This window comes from Ceratotherium simum, chromosome 34 (assembly GCF_057802395.1).
Source record: "Ceratotherium simum simum isolate JZ-2026a chromosome 34, ASM5780239v1, whole genome shotgun sequence".
Lineage (NCBI taxonomy): Eukaryota > Metazoa > Chordata > Mammalia > Perissodactyla > Rhinocerotidae > Ceratotherium > Ceratotherium simum.
In genome coordinates, this window is record NC_141933.1 from 23,689,399 (window position 1) to 23,708,509 (window position 19,111).

General features: G+C 39.9%; 1 protein-coding gene across 1 annotated transcript in view; it reads right to left on the reverse strand.

Moving 5' to 3' along the window:
* HSD17B12 (hydroxysteroid 17-beta dehydrogenase 12) overlaps positions 1-19,111 on the reverse strand; it is a 155,494-nt gene that overhangs the window by 41,625 nt on the left and 94,758 nt on the right. Inside the window, exons 4-5 of the mRNA XM_004436883.3 lie at positions 15,929-16,036; positions 356-420 (exon numbers count right to left, since the gene is read on the reverse strand). Coding sequence (XP_004436940.1) covers positions 356-420; positions 15,929-16,036 — 173 coding nt within the window. The remainder of the gene's footprint in view (positions 1-355; positions 421-15,928; positions 16,037-19,111) is intronic.

Genomic DNA, 19,111 nt, shown 5'->3' on the forward strand with positions numbered 1-19,111 from the left:
TTAGAATCCTGATACTTAAAACAGAGCTGTTTTGATGGAATAATAATAAAAATAAGAATAATAAAACTACAGCTATTACTGAACCTGGCACTTTACAAACGAGGCTATAAATATTTTCTCATTCAATCCCTCCAACATCCCTGTAAAGCTGCCTATTTTATGGACAAGGGAACAGAGACTAAGTATGGTTGGGGTCACCCCTAGGGTAACTCAGGCAGCCAGTAAAAGAGCCAAGGTGTGAACCCCGGGCAGTTAGCCAGACTCCAGTGCTCACAGCCTGAACCATCATACCATACTGCCTCACCAAACCTGCACGCAGTCTTTTTGTTACCATAACATACAAAGGAAGACTTACATTGTCCAGGTCAGGAAGGTCCAAAAAGTATTCAGGATACTCATATGATATTCCCACGTTGTTCACTGAAATAAGACAAGGTCATTAGCTGGCTAACATACATATTTTATAGATTTATTGAAATAATGGGATTAAAGATATCAAGACTAAGATGATATATACAATTACATAACATACTGTTTATGGCTGGAGTGACCTTTCCCACATCTTTCTACCCAAATCTATCCATGTATGGACAGTTCCAATGTCTCCTTCTTCATTAAGCCTTTCTGTACCTACCACCCACCCCTTGACAAAAGGACTTTTTATTCACCTCTCAATTTCCATATCCCCTTGGAGTGTGTGTGTGTATTTTCCTCTGTAACACAGTTATTTGTAGATACTGCTTAATCTCCCTCTAGATCTTAAATTTTCATAGTGTAGTACAAAGTGCAGAGAGTACTATAGTGCAGGAGCCTGGAAACTTGAGTTCCACTTATAACTGTTTCAGAAAATGTGTGACTTCGGGTAAGTCATGCATGATACGCATCTCAGTTTCTTCATCTCTAAAATGAGAGCTCATTTAATCATTTAACAAATATTTGCCATACACCTATGTGCAAAACGTGTTACAAACTAGAAAATCCAGAAAGAAAACAGTGTTCTGGCATCGAGGAGCACACACTTTAGCAGGAAGAGAAAGCCACTAAACAAAAAGAATTAAAACAATTATTTCGGGCCAGCCCAGGTGGACTAGCGGTTAAGTTCAGCGAGCGCTACTTTGGCGTCCCGGGTTCGGTTCCCAGGAACAGACCTACACCACTCGTCTGTCAGTGGCCATGCTGTGGTGGTGGTTCACATACAAAAAGAGTAAGACTGGCAACAGATGTTAGCTCAGGGCAAATCTTCCTTAGCAAAAAATAAATAAAATAAAATAAAACAATTATTTCATTACAAAGTACAGAGTACCATGGGAGCCTATTCCTGGAAAGTCTGACTTCACCAGGGAAGTGAGTGAACAAAGTGGGTCAGACTAAATGTCTCCAGTAACCATCCATCACTTCTAGATGATAAGCCCTGAAAGTCAAGGTCATATCCTAGTCTGCCTTGTCTCCTTGCTTCTCAATCACCTAACCTAAGGTTGGGCTCTAAGACAATCAAGAAGCTATGATTAACTTGATACATAATTAGGTACATGATGAATACTCAGATATACTATGGTTCTCCCTAGCCCTGGAAAGACAAAGACAAACTTAGGAACATTTGCAGGAGTCAAAAAATAAATAAAATATCTTAGAATTTATTTTAACTAAATAAATAATGAAATGGATTATGTATCTATCTATCTATATTTAATCATCACACCAACCATATTACGTGGTTCCTTTTATTAGCTCCCTTTTACGTATTAGGAAACTGTAAGTTTACAGCAGTTGCCCAAGATCACAGAGCAAAGTACGGCTGGGATTCAAATGCAGGAAATTTGACTCAAGAGGCTAGACTCTTCACCACTACAGTAAAGCCATCATATGCCTTCATCAAGTATTCAGTTCAGAAAAAATACCAGTAATAATTGGATAATAAACAGAAATCTGATAGTAATGTTTCACAAAACTGTAAAGTATTAGAAAAGAAAGGTTTCAGTAGCAAAAAGATAATAAAATTATGATCAGTCTGCTAAAGCTTATAAGGAATTGTGCCAGATGAACCTGATTGTAGTAAGAATAACTTTTCAATAGACTAACAAAATTAGTAGTTCAAGGGAACTCAACAAGGGTTCTATATTTAGCAATTAGCCAGCCACTTGAGGGTGTGAGGCTCAAGATTTTACTTGCAAAATTCGGTCAGGATGGCTTGAACAACATCACTGAAACCTGTCTGAAGATTTGTAAGCAAAGGATAGCAGCAAAGCAAACTGTATTGAATTAGGATTCATGCCCATCTGAATAGGGATAGTATCTAAACATAATTAATAATAGCCTGTCCAAATCTATTTTTATTTTATTCAGTAGTTTCTCCACCCACCAAGGGTTCTAGGAATCGATTCTATAAAAGATTAACAAGTAAGCCATTAAGCTGAAGGTGAAGCTTTATGTCCACTTGACTTGACTTTAACCATCTACAGAATTATCAAAGATGAATAACTTATTTACGGTGTGACTAAGAGAAGATGCTACACACAAAATATTCTTTACAAAGTCAGTTTAAGACAACAGAATCTTTGAGGAAAGGTTTGGCCAAATTGTAACATCCTTCAGTAATTTTTTTTTTTTTTTTTTTGGTGAGGAAGATTGGCCCTGAGCTAACACCTGCCAATCCTCCTCTTTTTGCTGAGGAGCTAACATCCACGCCCATCTTCCTCCACTTTATATGGGACGCCGCCACAGCATGGCTTGCCAAGCAGTGCGTCGGTGCACGCCCGGGATCCGAACCGGTGAACCCCGGGCCGCCGCAGTGGAGCGAGCACACTTAACCGCTTGTGCCACCCGGCCGGCCCCCAACCTTCAGCATTTTAAAAAAATTCCATCACGTACCTCAAACCCCATCTCCCTTCACTCTCCCCTATCTAGAGCACTTTCTATCTTCAGATTTCTTTCCAGCCCACAGAAATAGTAATGCTCTATTTCAAAATGCTAAAGAAAACTGAATCATGTAATTATATTTTAATCATGTAATTTTATTTTAAAATCCAGATTTGAGTTTGTTTAAAAAACCTGGGAACTGTGTAAGCAGCACAGTTGACTTTGCAATCTTAACACGTACAAAGTCGAGCTAAGGAAGCCCACGAATAACTAAGCAGGGAAGTGTTCTTCTGGTTAAGGCTGCGCGAACAATAGAAAGTCTTCAGATCTGTCTCTGTTAACTGAGCAAAGGACAGCCATCGAAGCTATCTACTCACACAATGAAAACGTGAACATCTGTTTAACACAGCTCTAAAAGAAAACATGTTCCACACTGAGAACCTTAGCCCAAAGAAATAAATAGTATCGTGTATAAGGGCTATGCTTTTATAACCAAAAATACACACAGGAAAAAGAAATGTTGAAGCTGGAATAGATCTTGCAGAACATTGACCCCAATTTTACTAGGGGAGGTACATGCCAAGGTCACGCTGGCAATTTGTCATATACTGGGGATTAGGATCCCTAAATCCCTTCCTGTTTTATTAGTTGCACCTTTTGCTTGTGGAATATATGATATTCATAATCTCTCCACAATAGGTAATCACTTCAGAGTGCTATTATTTCAGAGTATAGAGAAAAACAACTGTTGCTCTCAAATAGTTATTTCCATAAACTGCACTATAGTGCAAATCTTTTGGAAAAGGAAAACCCTTTGCAATTTTATTTTGAGACACTGGGTGGCAGCAATAATCAAACAGCAGGCAGAAAGCTTTCAGAGAATTGGAGAAAGAAGAAAACAGGCTCTGAGTAGGAGTAAAGGATGGAAATATTTCCATTATAATTTAATCTCATTAAGAATGGGTGCATGCAATGCCATCTTTAAATATTACAGGATTTGTTATAGGATTCACCAAACTGAACAATGCCACGAGTTGTCTCAACATCTCAACATTATTCAGAGAGTTGAAAATCCCTTCTAAATGGTAGCATTTTCAACTGGCATTAAATATCTGTTCATTAGTGAAGTTCTCTGAATTCTTCAAGTGAGGCACCAGAGACAGATTTATAAATTTTTATTCAGTGACCCACAAAACCCTCTTACTCACGTAAAAGACACCATGTCTTTCTGAAAAACAAAGATGTCCGTGTAATCTCAGAGTTCCAACCACTACTCCAGTAATCACCACAGGACCATGAACAGATATAAAATCTTTCCCGTCAGTTTCTCACTGGAGTTCTAAGACTGGGAAGAGCTCAAGAGAAGAGAGGAGGCAGACAGAGGACAGAGGTGAAGAAAGACCACGACCAAGGACAAGGTAAGTGGACAGGGAAGGAGCTGGCTACAGAGGAGCAAGCCTAACAGAGCTGATCAAGACCTGTAAGTGCGCCGTGCTCAGCACTGCTCTCCATGTGCCCCCACCGAGAACTTTCTAAAACACCCATACTGATAAGTACTGTATTTTAAAGACTCAGAAAATCCACAGAGTAATTCTGAATGTTATATACATATTCTAAATTATATCATACTGCTGTCTAAAAATGACTTCCACATCTCATATTAAAAAGAAAAGAAAATGGGCCGGCCCCGTGGCTTAGCGGTTAAGTGCTCGCGCTCCGCTGCTGGCGGCCCGGGTTCGGATCCCGGGCGAGCACCGACGCACCGCTTCTCCGGCCATGCTGAGGCCGCGTCCCACATACAGCAACTAGAATGGATGTGCAACTACGACATACAACTATCTACTGGGGCTTTGGAGGAAAAATAAATAAATGAAATCTAAAAAAAAAAAAAAAAAAAGAAAAGAAAAGAACATACACAAGATTTCTGTTTCTTCTCAATTCATTTGCTGCTGCTTCTGACCTTACTGGACTTAGAATCCTTTATCAAAACCAGCTGCTATAGAAATAATGATGTCATTAGAAAATCAGATATTTGGTATCTGGGTTGGGCATGAGGGAGGAGCAAGTAACAATAAATTAGAAAATAAATAAATTAGAAAATAAAAATCCATTTGAACAAACACAATAATAACAGATGCAGGCAACCACACACAGATCATGTTCAACCTGCTGCCTTTTCCAGATTCATCAGAGACATAAGAAATTAAGGTGGTTTAAAAATACATTGGCTAATGGTTGGGCTTCCCAATAGATATCGAACTAATGCAAAGTATTCTCTATTTCCTTCTCATCATATCAAAGTAGAAAATGTTACGTTTACATTTCAGCCACATTTGTGGTTATATACATTAATCCAGTTCAAGTCCTCAAATTAAAGACTAGAGAACAGGAAAGCCTATTAGAGTTCATCAATAAAAACAGATTAGAAAAAAATGCTGCCACCTCATTATATTTCAAAATAAATTGGATTTTTAAAATGTAGACTTAAGTAATACCAAAAGGCGGGGACCCTCGCCTGTCTTAAGCTTTTGAACTAAAAGGGTATGGATCTTGCAGTCCACTAGACCTGGATTTCAGTCCTGGCTCTACTACTACTACTAGCAAGAGGCAAGTGACTTCACCCCAGTAAGTCTGGGTTTCCTCATTGTCTTTATATATAAATTAGGGATAATAATTGAAGAATCAAATGAGATAATGTGCATAAAATCTTTAACCCAATGCTTGGAGCATATCAGTATGTTAATAAATGGAGAAGAAAGGGGCCGGCCTGGTGGCGCAAGCAGTTGGGTGGGCGTGCTCCGCTGCGGCGGCCGGGGGTTCATAGGTTCGGATCCTAGGTGCGCACCAACACACCACTTGTCAAGCCGTGCTGTGGCAGCGTCCCATATAAAGTAGAAGAAGCTGGGCACGGATGTTACATCAGGGCCAATCTTGCTCAGCAGAAAAAAAAAAAGAGGAGGATTGGCATCAGATGTTAGCTCAGGGCTGATCTTCCTCATGCACAAAAAAATAAAAAAAAAATGGAGGAGGAAGAGTTACTATTATTGTGTGGTCATTTATTTAACAATTTACAGAACTCCTATTCTGTACCCAACACTGTTCTAGGTGCTGGAGCTTCAGCAGGAGGACAAGGTCTCTGCTTTTATTATATACGACCCGCGTCCAAGTGGAGCGAGCCTCCTGAAGGAGAGCTCTAGGCAACAGTTAACCAGGATAACTGTTTATACTGATTAAATTTATCCTAACTGCTCCTCTACCCTCTTTATTTCATTCAAGAAGATCTAGTCTTTCAGTCTACAGACAGTTTGGAAAGTGATGCAAAAAAAATTCCTCCTTTGCCTTATTTAACATATTGCTGTCGCTAGCACATGTTCATACTCTGACAGATGATATTTGGAACACCATGTAAAACATTTTGCAAACTTTACAGTTTTCATACACTTGTGAGTAGCAATTTCTAAATAAAAGAGAGTTTACAAGGCTTTAAGTTTGCAGTGCCTTTAATCAGAAATTGAAAAATTGAGACTGAGTCAGGAGCAACACAACAGAACATTCCATTTTCACGGTTTAATTGTAAATTGTTATGTGATCCTCACTACAAAACGAGGGAAGATTTGCCCCACATGAACTTGGAAGAGGGGATGAGGAAAGAAGGATGACATGAGGCGGGCAGTTAAATCTCAGCTAACGAGAGGAACGTCTATCAATTTCATGAATTATGGTTCTATTTACATTTCTGAAACCACAGCTAATTACCCAGTTTTAAGTTAAAGGTTCTGCTTTAATTAATACCATCAGTGGGTTTAGAGTAAAAGGAAACATGAATTCTAAGTCTTATTCTCACTCTAGAAATCCAATCTCATTTAACACATCTAATGGAACTATAAGGTACTATACTTAGCCTGATAATGTTCCTGATGAGTATCCTAGTATGAAAAAAGAAATAATTCCATATACCTATTCTGCTTGCCATGATTGGCTACACCAGGGTTCTGCCTCATTCAACACAAAGGAGGGCCTTTATGCCAGAAATCCAACTGTCCACTTGAATCTCTGCTTGGATTTCTCATAGTCCACTCAAGTTTAACATATACCAGAGTGAAATCATCATTTTTATCTACAGAATTTGCTCCTGATCCAGGGTTTCCTGTCTTAGGGAAATAGCACCCAATGGCTCAAGTCAGAACCTGGAAGTTGCTAATTACTAGCTGTATAATCCTGGACAATGTATTGAACCTCTGTTTCTTGTCCATAAAATGGGCACAGAAATAGTAATGTCTACCTTATAGGATTGTCGAGGAGTAAATGAGATTCATTAGCATGGTGCCTGGCATATAAAAAATGCTTAATGAATGTTGGCAATAATGACTTAAAAACCAAACTATTATCATTATTCTTCACTCCTGTCAGACAAGACCTCTGATGAGGACCCTCATTAGAAATCGGTCCTGTTTCTATTTCCTAAACATCTCTCTAGTCAATCCACTTCTAACCATTCCCACTGCCATTATCCTAATATAAACCATCATCATCTTAGGTTTCATTGCTGAAATAGCCTTACTGGTCTCCTTGTATCAGTTCTTGCCCTCTTCCACTTGGGAGTCGGCATGATCTCTCTAAAATTCTAGTATGATGTCAAATTACTGCTTAAAACTCTACAACGCCTGCACTGTCCTTCCACTCAAGTCCCAACGTATTAACCTTGCTTTCTAAGCCTTTTGTGATCTGGCCCTGCTTAATCTCAGCCTCTAGCCACGTCCCCTTTGCAATCCGTGCTCTAGATTTACAGATCTTCTGTCTGTTCCTCCAACTTGCCAAGCACATTCAACCTCAGGGCTTTTGTACACACTGTTTCTTCTACCTGGAAACCCTTCCCACATCTCTTCTCCCAGGGTTAACCAGCCTTCAGGCCTCAACTTAAATATTACTTTCTCAGAGATCATCCCTGACACTCTTAGCTTTCTCAGTTACATACTCTTTCATTACATGCAACACATTCTCAATTACTTGTTCAATGGCTGTCTTCCATGAAGCAGAAACAATATCAGTTTTGTTTACAGCTATATCTCTAGAATTTTACTTGTTGAATGAATTAGTATATGATTGACTGAATGAATCAGTCGACAAATAGGAAAGGAAAGGTGCTGTATAAATAATTTATCTGGTCTTTGTCCCAGATTCCTGGGGTGGAGGTTCCAAACCCTTGGAATTTCCAGGGTGATAGGAACGGCTTTGTTATTCATGGTGGGCCTTTGGAGGAGTTTATGCTAACGAGATGAATCAGAATGGGAGTTGGTCACCAGAAAGACCAACTCTGTGACTAGACGGTTGGGGCTTTGAGCCAGCCCAACCTCTGGGAAATGAACCGGGGGCTGGAAATTGAATTCAATCACATGGCCAAGGAGTCAATTAATCGTGCCTACATAATGAAACCCCAATAAAAACTCTGGACATTGAAGCCCAGTGGAACTTTCTGGTTGGTGAACACACAGATGTGTGGGGAGGGTGATGAGTCCTAACCCCATAAGGAGAGGGTACAGAAGCTCTGTGTTCAGATCCCTCTCAGACCTTGCCCTATGTGTCTCTTCATTGGGCTGGTCTTGATTGGTATCCTCCATAATAAAACCGTAATTCTAAGTATAGCGCTTTCCTAAGTTCTGTAACATGTTCTAGCAAATTATCAAACCTGAGGGAGTCACAGGGTCCCCCAAATTTGTAGCCAGTTGATCAGAAGTGCAGGTGGCCTGTGGACCCCCAAACTTGCTTCTGGTATCTGAAATGAAGGCAGTCTTGTTGGGGACTGTGCCCTTGAACTTGTGAAGTCTACACTAACTCTGGGTGGTTAGGGACAGAATTTGATTGCATTATGAAAGGGAAGTTTCGGAAGTGTCCTAAACCCCTAGAAGATGCAAAAATCAAATCCTGGTATAATCGAGAAACCCCACCCTTTCCACAAACTATCATCCTATCCTGCTCCTGTAATCCTTTCCTATGTATCTAGGCTAACAGCCTCTGGCCTTTCTCAGGCCTGAGCCATTTTATGTCTGGGCTACAGGAGAAAAACAAGAGAGGGGGGTATTTTAAAAACATAGGAAGTCTGCCTTTAGTACTCTCTCAACTAACTTTATTTTGCCCTTCTATTCCTCCTCCCCTCTCAGCATGCCACTGATCACCAACCCACCACCATAGTTTCCTTTTTAAGCCTCTTCTTCTCCATTTCAAAATGATTTCTCCACGTCTTTCACTAACTAAAATAGCCATTTCCTCAGGGTGACTAATCCAGCAAGTAGACAGGTAGACTGAATGTACTAATCCCAAAAAGTTGAAAATTAAGGTGTCATTGGCCTTTTCAGAGATATTTACATTTCAAAAAAAGGCAATTTAAAACTAATTTCTAATTAGTAAGGTTCCTGAGAATAGCTAAAAGATAATCTGTAGGCCGGCCCCGTGGCTTAGCGGTTAAGTGCATGCACTCCGCTGCTGGCGACCTGGGTTTGGATCCCGGGCGCGCACCGACGCACAGCTTCTCCACCCATGCTGAGGCCGCGTCCCACATACAGCTACTAGAAGGATGTGCAGCTATGACATACAACTATCTACTGGGGCTTTGGGGGAAAAAAATAAATAAAATTATTAAAAAAAAAAAAGATAATCTGTAGCTTTATATATTTCTAAACCCTCTGAAGAAGCAGCGGACTCCTCTTGTAACTTCCTTCATCGTTTGGGACTGGGAAGCCACATAACCTCCTGGTATGCTCCACTTTCCTTCCTTCCCAGGGATCCTAGAAAAGTTTTCCATAACCCAGTTCCTGCAGTCCTGTGGCTCCCTCTCCGAGCATCTATTTCCTCTTCCTTTGGTACTTTGGGGACTGAACTTTAAGGAAGCCATCTCTGGATCTCAACCCAACTAATTACCTGGGAGTTTGCCATTTGGAAGCTAACTGGTCCTTTCCCCCAAGTAGCTAATAATACTCTTGGGTCTTTTGTTAAGAAGCTTGAAAACTTAACTATAAACAGAGATAGCTAACTGATCTTAACTATTCATCTCTGCTCAAACTATCTTTTAAGATACATATTCCCAATATTCAACTATTCTCCATCCTAGACCATTCTGAGAAATACTAGGTTTTAGGGGAGAAAAATAGAACACAAATGCTTGCCAAGTATTTCCCATAATCCATCAGGTTGCACGGGCAAGGATAACCAAAAGATATTTTTGCATTCAGCTCAGGAGAAGGGAAGGATACTAATTAAAAAATAACCCACCAATTACATTAATGGAGCAAGTATTCACTTATAAAGGGCACAGGAAGAAAAGAAAATAAGGTCTATTCTAGCATTTGCAATCAATTATTCTTTGCAATCGACTGACTTTTATTATCTATACGTATTGTTATTAAAATGATACCTCAATAAAGCTATGGGCACTGTGTACAAATAAAAAAAGTTGATGAGAAATAAAATAGGCCTGAATACAGTAAGCCAGCATGGCATCACAGGTCACCCTGTACCAACTGATTCTCTTGATTCTATAACTTATATAAGTGATGACATTATGGGTGGAGAAGACATTGACAGCATTTGTCATGGGAAAATTCTTCTCCAGGATGCATTAAAAATAAAGCATGAATAAAGCTATGGTTCATTTTTTTAATGAATCACAAACTAAGTAGCTATATTTTTCCAGGAGGGCTTTTCTATTTTTTCTTCTAGAATAAAGAATGTCACTTCTTAAAAGTCAAAGAAGTCAGGGTAGTGGCATTTGAAAAAAGCATTTTCTGTGGCATACTTCAAATCCAAGGATACTGCTTTGGCCTTGGTGAATTACGCCTCCTGCCACGTACTGAGCAAAGTCCTCCAAACCAATTTGGAGCACACATGAGGATCTCTCTTGAGGAATCAAGTCAGCATTATAGCAGTCACATTTTGTTAACCAATTGTTCGCTTATTCAAAGCAGTCCTGATGTCATTTTCTCTAAATAGTTGAAGTTTTTTAAGCTTTCTCAAATCTGTGTTTCTTGGCATTTGCCTGAGAAGACAACAGATGCTTACTTATTTTACATAACAGTTAAAAATCCAACTTCTCAACCTTACGCATTTATAGAGTCTTATCAAGTTACCGTGACCTTTCAGTATAAATTCACACAACTCATGGCCATTTTCTTTCCACCTAGCTTATTGAAAACTTAATGTTTCTTTCATGACAAAGGGCTTTAGCATATTCCTATGTAATTCTGAAAATATTAATTTTCTTTATTAAGCACTGACTATACTTTGGTGGTTAATGCTATTCAAACAAATGGAGTATACCTTGGTGATTTATTTTTCTTTTTATCGTTACTGGTTTCATTAATTCTTACAAGAAAAAAATTTCTTCCTATGACTTAATATGGATTGCTAGATCTTACTAGAAATCAATCTATATGTTTATATTTTAGGAAATGTTATAAAAGTGAAACTGACATTAATTAGAGGAGGGAAGAGAATAAATAAGATTATTTCCCCCTTACTAGACAGAGGTGGGGGTATGTGGGATCTGGATAGGGAGGAGAGAGGGAATAAAGAAGGTGAAGGGGGTATAGACCCAGGGAATCATAAGAAAAAGAATACATAAACATCAGAATCCCCACAAATTCTAGAGGGCTATACCCACAGTAGAGAAGGAACTATAAGATTAGAGTTGAAATATGACCTAGCAATTAGATAAAATTTAGCTCATAAAGGTGTTTTAATAGTGCCCTCGAAAATCTTGACAAATTAAAATTACAATGCAGTATAAGATATCTGCTAATAACTGTTGATAACAATTATGCAAAGCCTATGATTAAGGAGACAGGTGTGGTGGAGTGAGAAGAAAACTAAACGTACAGCCAGTTAACAAGATAATGGATGTGAAAGTGCTGCTATAAACTTTAAAGGGTTATGTAAACATTAGCTATAATTATTTCTATTAGTGATCTGTAACCAACTAGATATCAAAAATAAAGTTTTTTGGTGGGGCCGGCCCTGTGGCCTAGTGGTTAAGTTCGGCACGCTCCACTTTGGTGGCCCGGGGTTCACAGGTTCGGATCCCAGGCGTGGGCCTACACCACTCTTCAAGCCATGCTGCGGCAGCCACCCACAGATGTTAGCTCTGGGCTAATCTTCCGCAAGCCAAAAACAAAAAAGAGGAAGATTGACAGCGGATGTTAGCTCAGGGCGACTCTTCCTCAGCGAAAATAAATAAATCAAGTTGTATGTGTGTGTGTTTGTCTCTTAAGTAGTCAATTAACTGGTTAATTACTGTGTAACTTTAAAGCAGGGTTTCCCAACCTCAGCACTGTGAGATTTTAGGCTGATAATTCTTTGCTGTGGGAGTCTGTCCTGTGCTTTGTAGGATGTTGAGCAGCATCCTTGACCTTTACCCACTAGGGGCCAACAGAACTTCCTCCTCCTCCCCTCTCAATTAGTGACAACCAGAAATGTCTCCGGACATCCCCAGAAATTGCAAAATTGCCCCTGGTTGAAAACCATGTCAGGGCCGGCCCTGTGGCTTAGCGGTTAAGTGCACGCGCTCTGCTGCTGGCAGCCCGTGTTCGGATCCCAGGCGCGCACCGATGCACCACTTCTCCAGCCATGCTGAGGCCGAGTCCCACATACAGCAACTAGAAGGATCTGCAACTATGACATACAACTATCTACTGGGGCTTCAGGGGAAAAAATAAATAAATAAAATTATAAAAAAAAAAAAAAAGAAAGAAAACCATGTCAAAGCATGAGAAAAATCCAGAAATTATATTTTTGGCTCTTCCACACAAACTGAGGACAAGGGATAGCCAAGATGAACTAGACCCAGGCGATGTGGCGACTGAACGCTTAAAACATAGCGAATCTGAAATGAGATGCTGTAAATGTAAAATACACACTAGACTTGAAGACTTAGTATGAGAAAAAGAATGCAAAATATTTAAATAATTGTTTATATGCTAATGTGACAATATTTTGGATACAGTGTGTTAAAATACATTATTAAAATTAACTTTGTTACTTTTTACATTTTAAAAATGTGGCTACTGGAAAAGTTAAAATTACATATGTGGCTGGCATTATGTTTCTACTGGACAGTGCTGAACTTGTGCAAAAAATTATCCATCCTCATACTATACATTCCAGGCAGCCTTGAATGACAAAAGAGCTCTGTCCTCAGTTTTCTCTTTACATTCTCTACATTCTCTTTGGATGAGCTCCAGTCTCATTGCTTCAATGAGATGACTACTCCTAGACAACTATCGCCAAACCCTATCTCTTATCACCAAACTGTCTCTAGTTCAGAGCTCCAGCGAAACCCAGATCCATACAGCCAGCTATCAACCCCATGTGGACATCTTAGAGGAAGCCCAAACTTAAATGATCCTGCCCCCCAACAAAGCTGCTCCTCGAGGCTTCCCCATTTTTGTAAATGGTCCTTATTGACACAGATGCTCAAGCCAGAAACCTGCAAGTCATCCATGAGTTCTCTCTTCTCCTTCATCCACTTGCAATCTCTCGCAAAGTCCTGCTTCATCTACTTCCTAAACACTTCTGGAATCCTCCTTTTTCCTACCCCTTGGCTAGGCCAAGTCATCATTATTTCTCCCCGTGTCAACCCCCTTTTCCCTTTTATACTCTTATTACCACCCAGCCCTTCCCTCCTTAACACTTATCCCACAGATGGAACTATTTTTGTTAGGTGTTGTCTTTCCTATTAGAACATCATACTACATAAAGTCAAGTGCTTTCTTGTTCATTGTTGCATCTCCAGTTTATTGATTAACGAATGAATGAATGAATGAATGAATGAAGAGGGCTGTAAACTGCTAACTCACAGGTTGCAATTCACTAAGGAGCTAGACTACAAAAACAATGGTTCCATTAGCCAAAGAGGCCCAGGAAAATATCAATTCTTAAGCTAAATATCAGTGCTTATGTATTGACACAGTCCTAGGATTCTAGAAGTGGGGGAAACGTGCTTGGGAACCACGTGCCCTGTCCTCTCATCCTTAACAGATCTACCTGCCATTCCTAAATTCACACTGTAGACTTTCTACATACTGGGTCAGGAAAGAACAGCTGAAAAGTATCTTTTATAACTCCCCAGCCCTGCAGCAACCTCAACCTGACATTTTCCATCTTCAATGGCATAATCCCAGAGTATCTATAGATCCAAAGTTACCCAGTGAAAAGCAGCTAAAATTTATGCAAAGCTAAGAACAACTGTGATTAACTGAACTAGTTCTGAAAGAAACTTATTCTCCAAGAACACAAGTTCAAGATAAGTAATAATGACTTTCCCCCAGTCTCCTCTCATTAGGGATCCTCGATCCACCTCCCTGCCTAAGTCAGCCTTCGTTCCCCAGTCCATGACTAGTTTGAAAGGGGTTAGGATGGACTCTGGCAGTGTCAATCCTAAGCAGTAAGTTAAAGCTGCTACTGAGGGCCGGACCCGTGGCTTGGCGGTTAAGTGCGCGTGCTCCGCTGCTGGCGGCCCGGGTTCGGATCTCGGGTGCACACCGACGCACCGCTTCTCGGGCCATGCTGGGGCCGCGTCCCACATACAGCAACTAGAAGAATGTGCAACTGTGACATACAGCTATCTACTGGGGCTTTGGGGGAAAAATAAATAAAATTATAAAAAATAAAATAAAATAAAATAAAAATAAAGCTGCTACTGAGTTGAAAGTTTAAAAAAGTCAACAATTTTACAAATGCAACTGATGTTTTCGGTATTCTAAATCTAGGCTAAGGAAGAGGAACTTGCAAAAGACTCCAGGCAATATACATCTTAGAGAATATGTAGACACAAAGGCAAAAACTAGACCTGTGTTTCCATTCATCTTTTGCTGCTGGCTCTCCTATACGTGGGGAGTTGCCATGTGGGTAGGTGGGGCATGGTGATGTGTGACACGGGTCAGGCAGGAGCTGAAAAAGACAGCCCCTATGTCTGAGGGCGCTGTGTAGGACTATACATGTTCAACTGGTTATTTTTTTAATTGCTTTATCTAGAAATTATATAGAAGACCATTCTTTTATAGTATGAGGAAGGGAGGTGGGGTCTTGACTAAAGGAATGTCAGGAAATTCTTTTTTAAGTATTTTCTCTTCATTTTTTCTCCTTTTATAGCCCAATAAAGGAAACAATGGCAATTACCAGGTTCACACCAATTTAGGCAGAGGGATAAAGAAATTTAGCGAGGAAGCAAAGTTTTTCTGAACTAGATGCCCTGTTTCTTTCTGGAAATGACTCAAAGAATGGTGGGTAACTTTTGAAAGCCCATTTTTTTCCCTTCAAATCTGGTGAAACTTTTCCATAACAAGGTTCAATACTTGCATATCTCAGCAAAAGCATCAGTTTTTGGTAATAAGAGCAAGGTAGCTGAGGTGTAACAAAGGGACTAGTAGGCTTGGAAAAAACAGGGCTGAATCCTAGCTTCACCATCCGGTCTTTATGTGGCCTCAGGCAAGTCACTAATGTCTCTAAGCCACACCTTCTCAACTGGGGTGACATTTCCCCCAAGGGGACAAAAATTGGTTTTGGGGTGAGGAGTGTGAGATCTTATTCGTATATAAAGCACAGATATACATACAGCACATAGACATACAGTGTTATCTGAGGTATTAAAATCTCATGGGAGGGAAGATTAGGGAAAAATAATGTCTATAAAGCCTTGTGGGGGAAGGGAGTAATAATGAACAAAACAGAAACTTTTCTAAGCCTTCGTTTCCTCAACTGTAAAAACAGGATGGCATCACCCACCGTGAAGGATCATTATGATACAACTCTAAATATATACAGAGAAGATGAGAGACTGGAAATAAAGCGGGCAGGAAAAACAACCAAAGTTGTGGAATATTCATTAAAATGTAACTAAAAACACAAAGATTCAAGCCAATACAGATTAACACCATCTAACGACCAATTGTATTAACAAGACAATCTTCTTCTCACTAGCCATTTTACCAACTGAACACCTAAGACCCCAAAAGAAAACATACAGTCATAGTAAAGTCAAATAATAAACACAAGAAGAATCTCTAAATGTAGCAAAGATACAAACCTAAAACACCAATGTTAAGCCCTGCCAAGCTCGTTTCAATTTTATCATAAATATCTCCTGATGCAAAGTCAACAGCAATGGTCCTTGTCTCCACTTTGAATTTTTCTCCTAGGAAAGAAAACACAAATGGAGAGAGAGAGGGAAAATTAATACAGGGCAATTAAGGTTAAAGCATTTGATGACATTATTCTTTCAAATTCTTTTTTTTCCCCAATTTGATATGAAATTTAGAACAAGATAATTTTAAGCAATCATGAGACCATCTAAGAGATGCTATAGAGTCAACACAATAGTTTTGTAACAAAAATTCCAATGGTGTCACAGAGCTGGCTCAATGTTCCTCAATCCGTTCTCCTTCTATAAATCAATAATGACTACTTTTTAGACCCTTAGGTATAAATAATACAACATGAGTCATACCATAATGTTATATACTCGTTAAATATCACTGGTTTTGTGATTTTAATTGCAAATTGATGCTTCATAATTTCAGGAAGAAGCCTTTATGGTGTAAAATATTTTAAAGTGTGATATATTATAACAAAAAGTCCATGTTACTAAAATGGAAATAAAATGAATATGATTGAATTGGAATTTAAGAGCTGGTTAATAGGGCCGGCCCCGTGGCTTGGTGGTTGGGTGAGCGTGCTCCACTGCTGGCGACCCGGGTTCGGATCCCGGGCTCGCACCGATGCGCTGCTTCTCCGGCCATGCTGAGGCCGCGTCCCACATGCAGCAACTAGAAGGATGTGCAGCTATGACACACAACTATCTACTGGGGCTTTGGGAAAAAATAAATAAATAAAATCTTAAAAAAAAAAAAAAAAAAAAAGAGCTGGTTAATAGTTAACAGTCACTACATTTAAAAATCCAAACAAAATGCACAGTTAATAGAGCTACAAAGTGATACACGAAAGTCCTCAGTGTTTTACTTTGCACAGGACCATTAAGGTCCAAACAGAGCTAATGGAAACAACAGACGGAGAAATGAGACCTCACCTGCGGTAACGTATCATGTTTACTTCTGCCTTCACTAGTGAGCCCCTTTGAGAAGATGGCATAGACTTCAAGGTCACCCAGATATGGGTACCAATTTCATTTCCACACTTATTTGTTAAATGGCTTTGAACAAGTCACACATCCTCTTTGAGCCTCAGCACCCTCTTGTGAAAATGAAGGAAATACTACCCAACTTAACAATGTGAGGCTCAAGTGATACCTACTGGCTTACTCCATAAATGTTCATCTCCCTTTCTGCCCTCAACTAACCCCACTCTCACTTCACTTAGTGAAGTCAGTAGGCTAAGAATGCTTATTCTTCGGAACTGGATGAGAATTCAAAAAAATTAATTTAAAAATCCAGCTTCCAAAATTAAATTTATCTTCATTCGAAGTCAATGTCAGCTCCTCACACAGTATGCAGCATTAATCCACATAGGAGGTTTCGGTTCTTGATCTAAAAGGATTTATGTCTAAAACTAAAGAGCTGGTTCACGAGAGATTTGATTCTTAGTTGGACTCAATGAAAAGTATTGACCCTAAGTAGGAATCCATGAATAAACTAGAGAGGATAATAATTGACCTGGAAAATGCCTTATCTGGCGTTAAAGGTGTATTTACTATTCCAATATAAATGAGTTATTATTAATATGTGATCATGTAATGGAGAGACCAAATACAGAGCTGTCATTTCACAATAGCTGAAACGTGTCTTCCTATAAAAGTTCACAGAATTTACCACCAGTAAGTAAAGAACACCGCCTTTACTAGAGCCACAGATTCACAAGAAAAAAACACCAAAAACAAAGACTGAAGGATACCTTTTATTACATGTGAAACTTTATTCAGGAATAAAGTAAGATAAATTTATCTATCTATTTTGAGAAAAGCAAAGGATGTTTCCACACGAGCCCTATATACTGACATTTAGGAAAATTTCTCTCTAGTAATAAACGCCACCTCACAATCTCTGAATCACATTTACTCTTTTAAATCTCACAGGATTTGGTGAATGTACTTATATTGTAGAGCCTTGTATAGACATGCTGCTAAAAAAAAAATTCAGTGACCCATTTGGAAAGAATGTTATTTAATTAAGAAACCTCAAGCAAGCTATTTCTTTGTATTTATATCAGAATAAGCAAAATGGCTTCTGGTGCAAGTTTTTCAAGATAATTAACAATTTGAACTCATACCTGGATTACCTGAATCAAGCTCTAGTCCAGTTAACACTGCTGTCTTTCTCTTAGTTCTTCTTCACTGCCTCTATGGTGGGATTCGTCCTTTTCAACATAGGTCACTCCCCTCCTCACAAACCTCCAGAGAGTTCCATCTCAGAGTAAGAGCCAAGTCTTCAGAAACAGCCCAGGACTTCTCTGAATTCATCTCCACCACCTTACTCTCTTGCTTGCTCCCCGGCTCTAGCCACAGAGGCCCTGGGCAGAATGTTCTCCAAACACATTCAGGGCTTTTGCACGTATCATTCCCTCTGCCTGGAATGCTCCTCCGCATCCCTTGTCTCAGAGAACCTTCCTTCCTTGACCACCCTTTAAAAATGCAACACTCCCCCCCAGCACTCCCTGCCCCTTCCCTGCTCTATTTTTATTCTGTCGCACTTACCACCCTCTAATATACTATGTGTTTTAATAATGCATCTCTTTGTTGTTGTCTGCCCCCACTAGAATTAAGCTTTGTGAAGACAAGGACTTGGGTCTGTTTTGTTCAGCCGCTCAGCAACGTCACAAAGGAAGCGGGTCTTTGCTCTCTCCTCCCTTATTCCCTTAGGCTGGCTCCCCTCCTGACTTCAAGAGGGCCACTCCCATTCCAAGCATCTCATGCAGATGGCAATGCTCAGAGGCAGACATGGGGTGTCCCCATTCTGTGTCTCTTTTATAGAGTGAGGAAAACCTGCCCAGGAGAGTCCAGCAGACTCCCCTCACATTTCCTTTCCCAGAATTATGGGATATGCATACTTTTGACCAGGCCCATGGATGGGCTTTGAGAATTCCAGGAAATGCTTCCCCACTCCCAGCACCACCAAGTGCGTGAGTCAAAAATAGCAGCACATACACAAGAACAGGACAGGAGATGCCTTGCTCTGGGCCCAGGCAGTCAGAAGAGAACTATGGCGGGTGTTCTACAAGGCTGAGGTGGGAGGTGGCTGGCTTCCTTAGGAACTGAGGG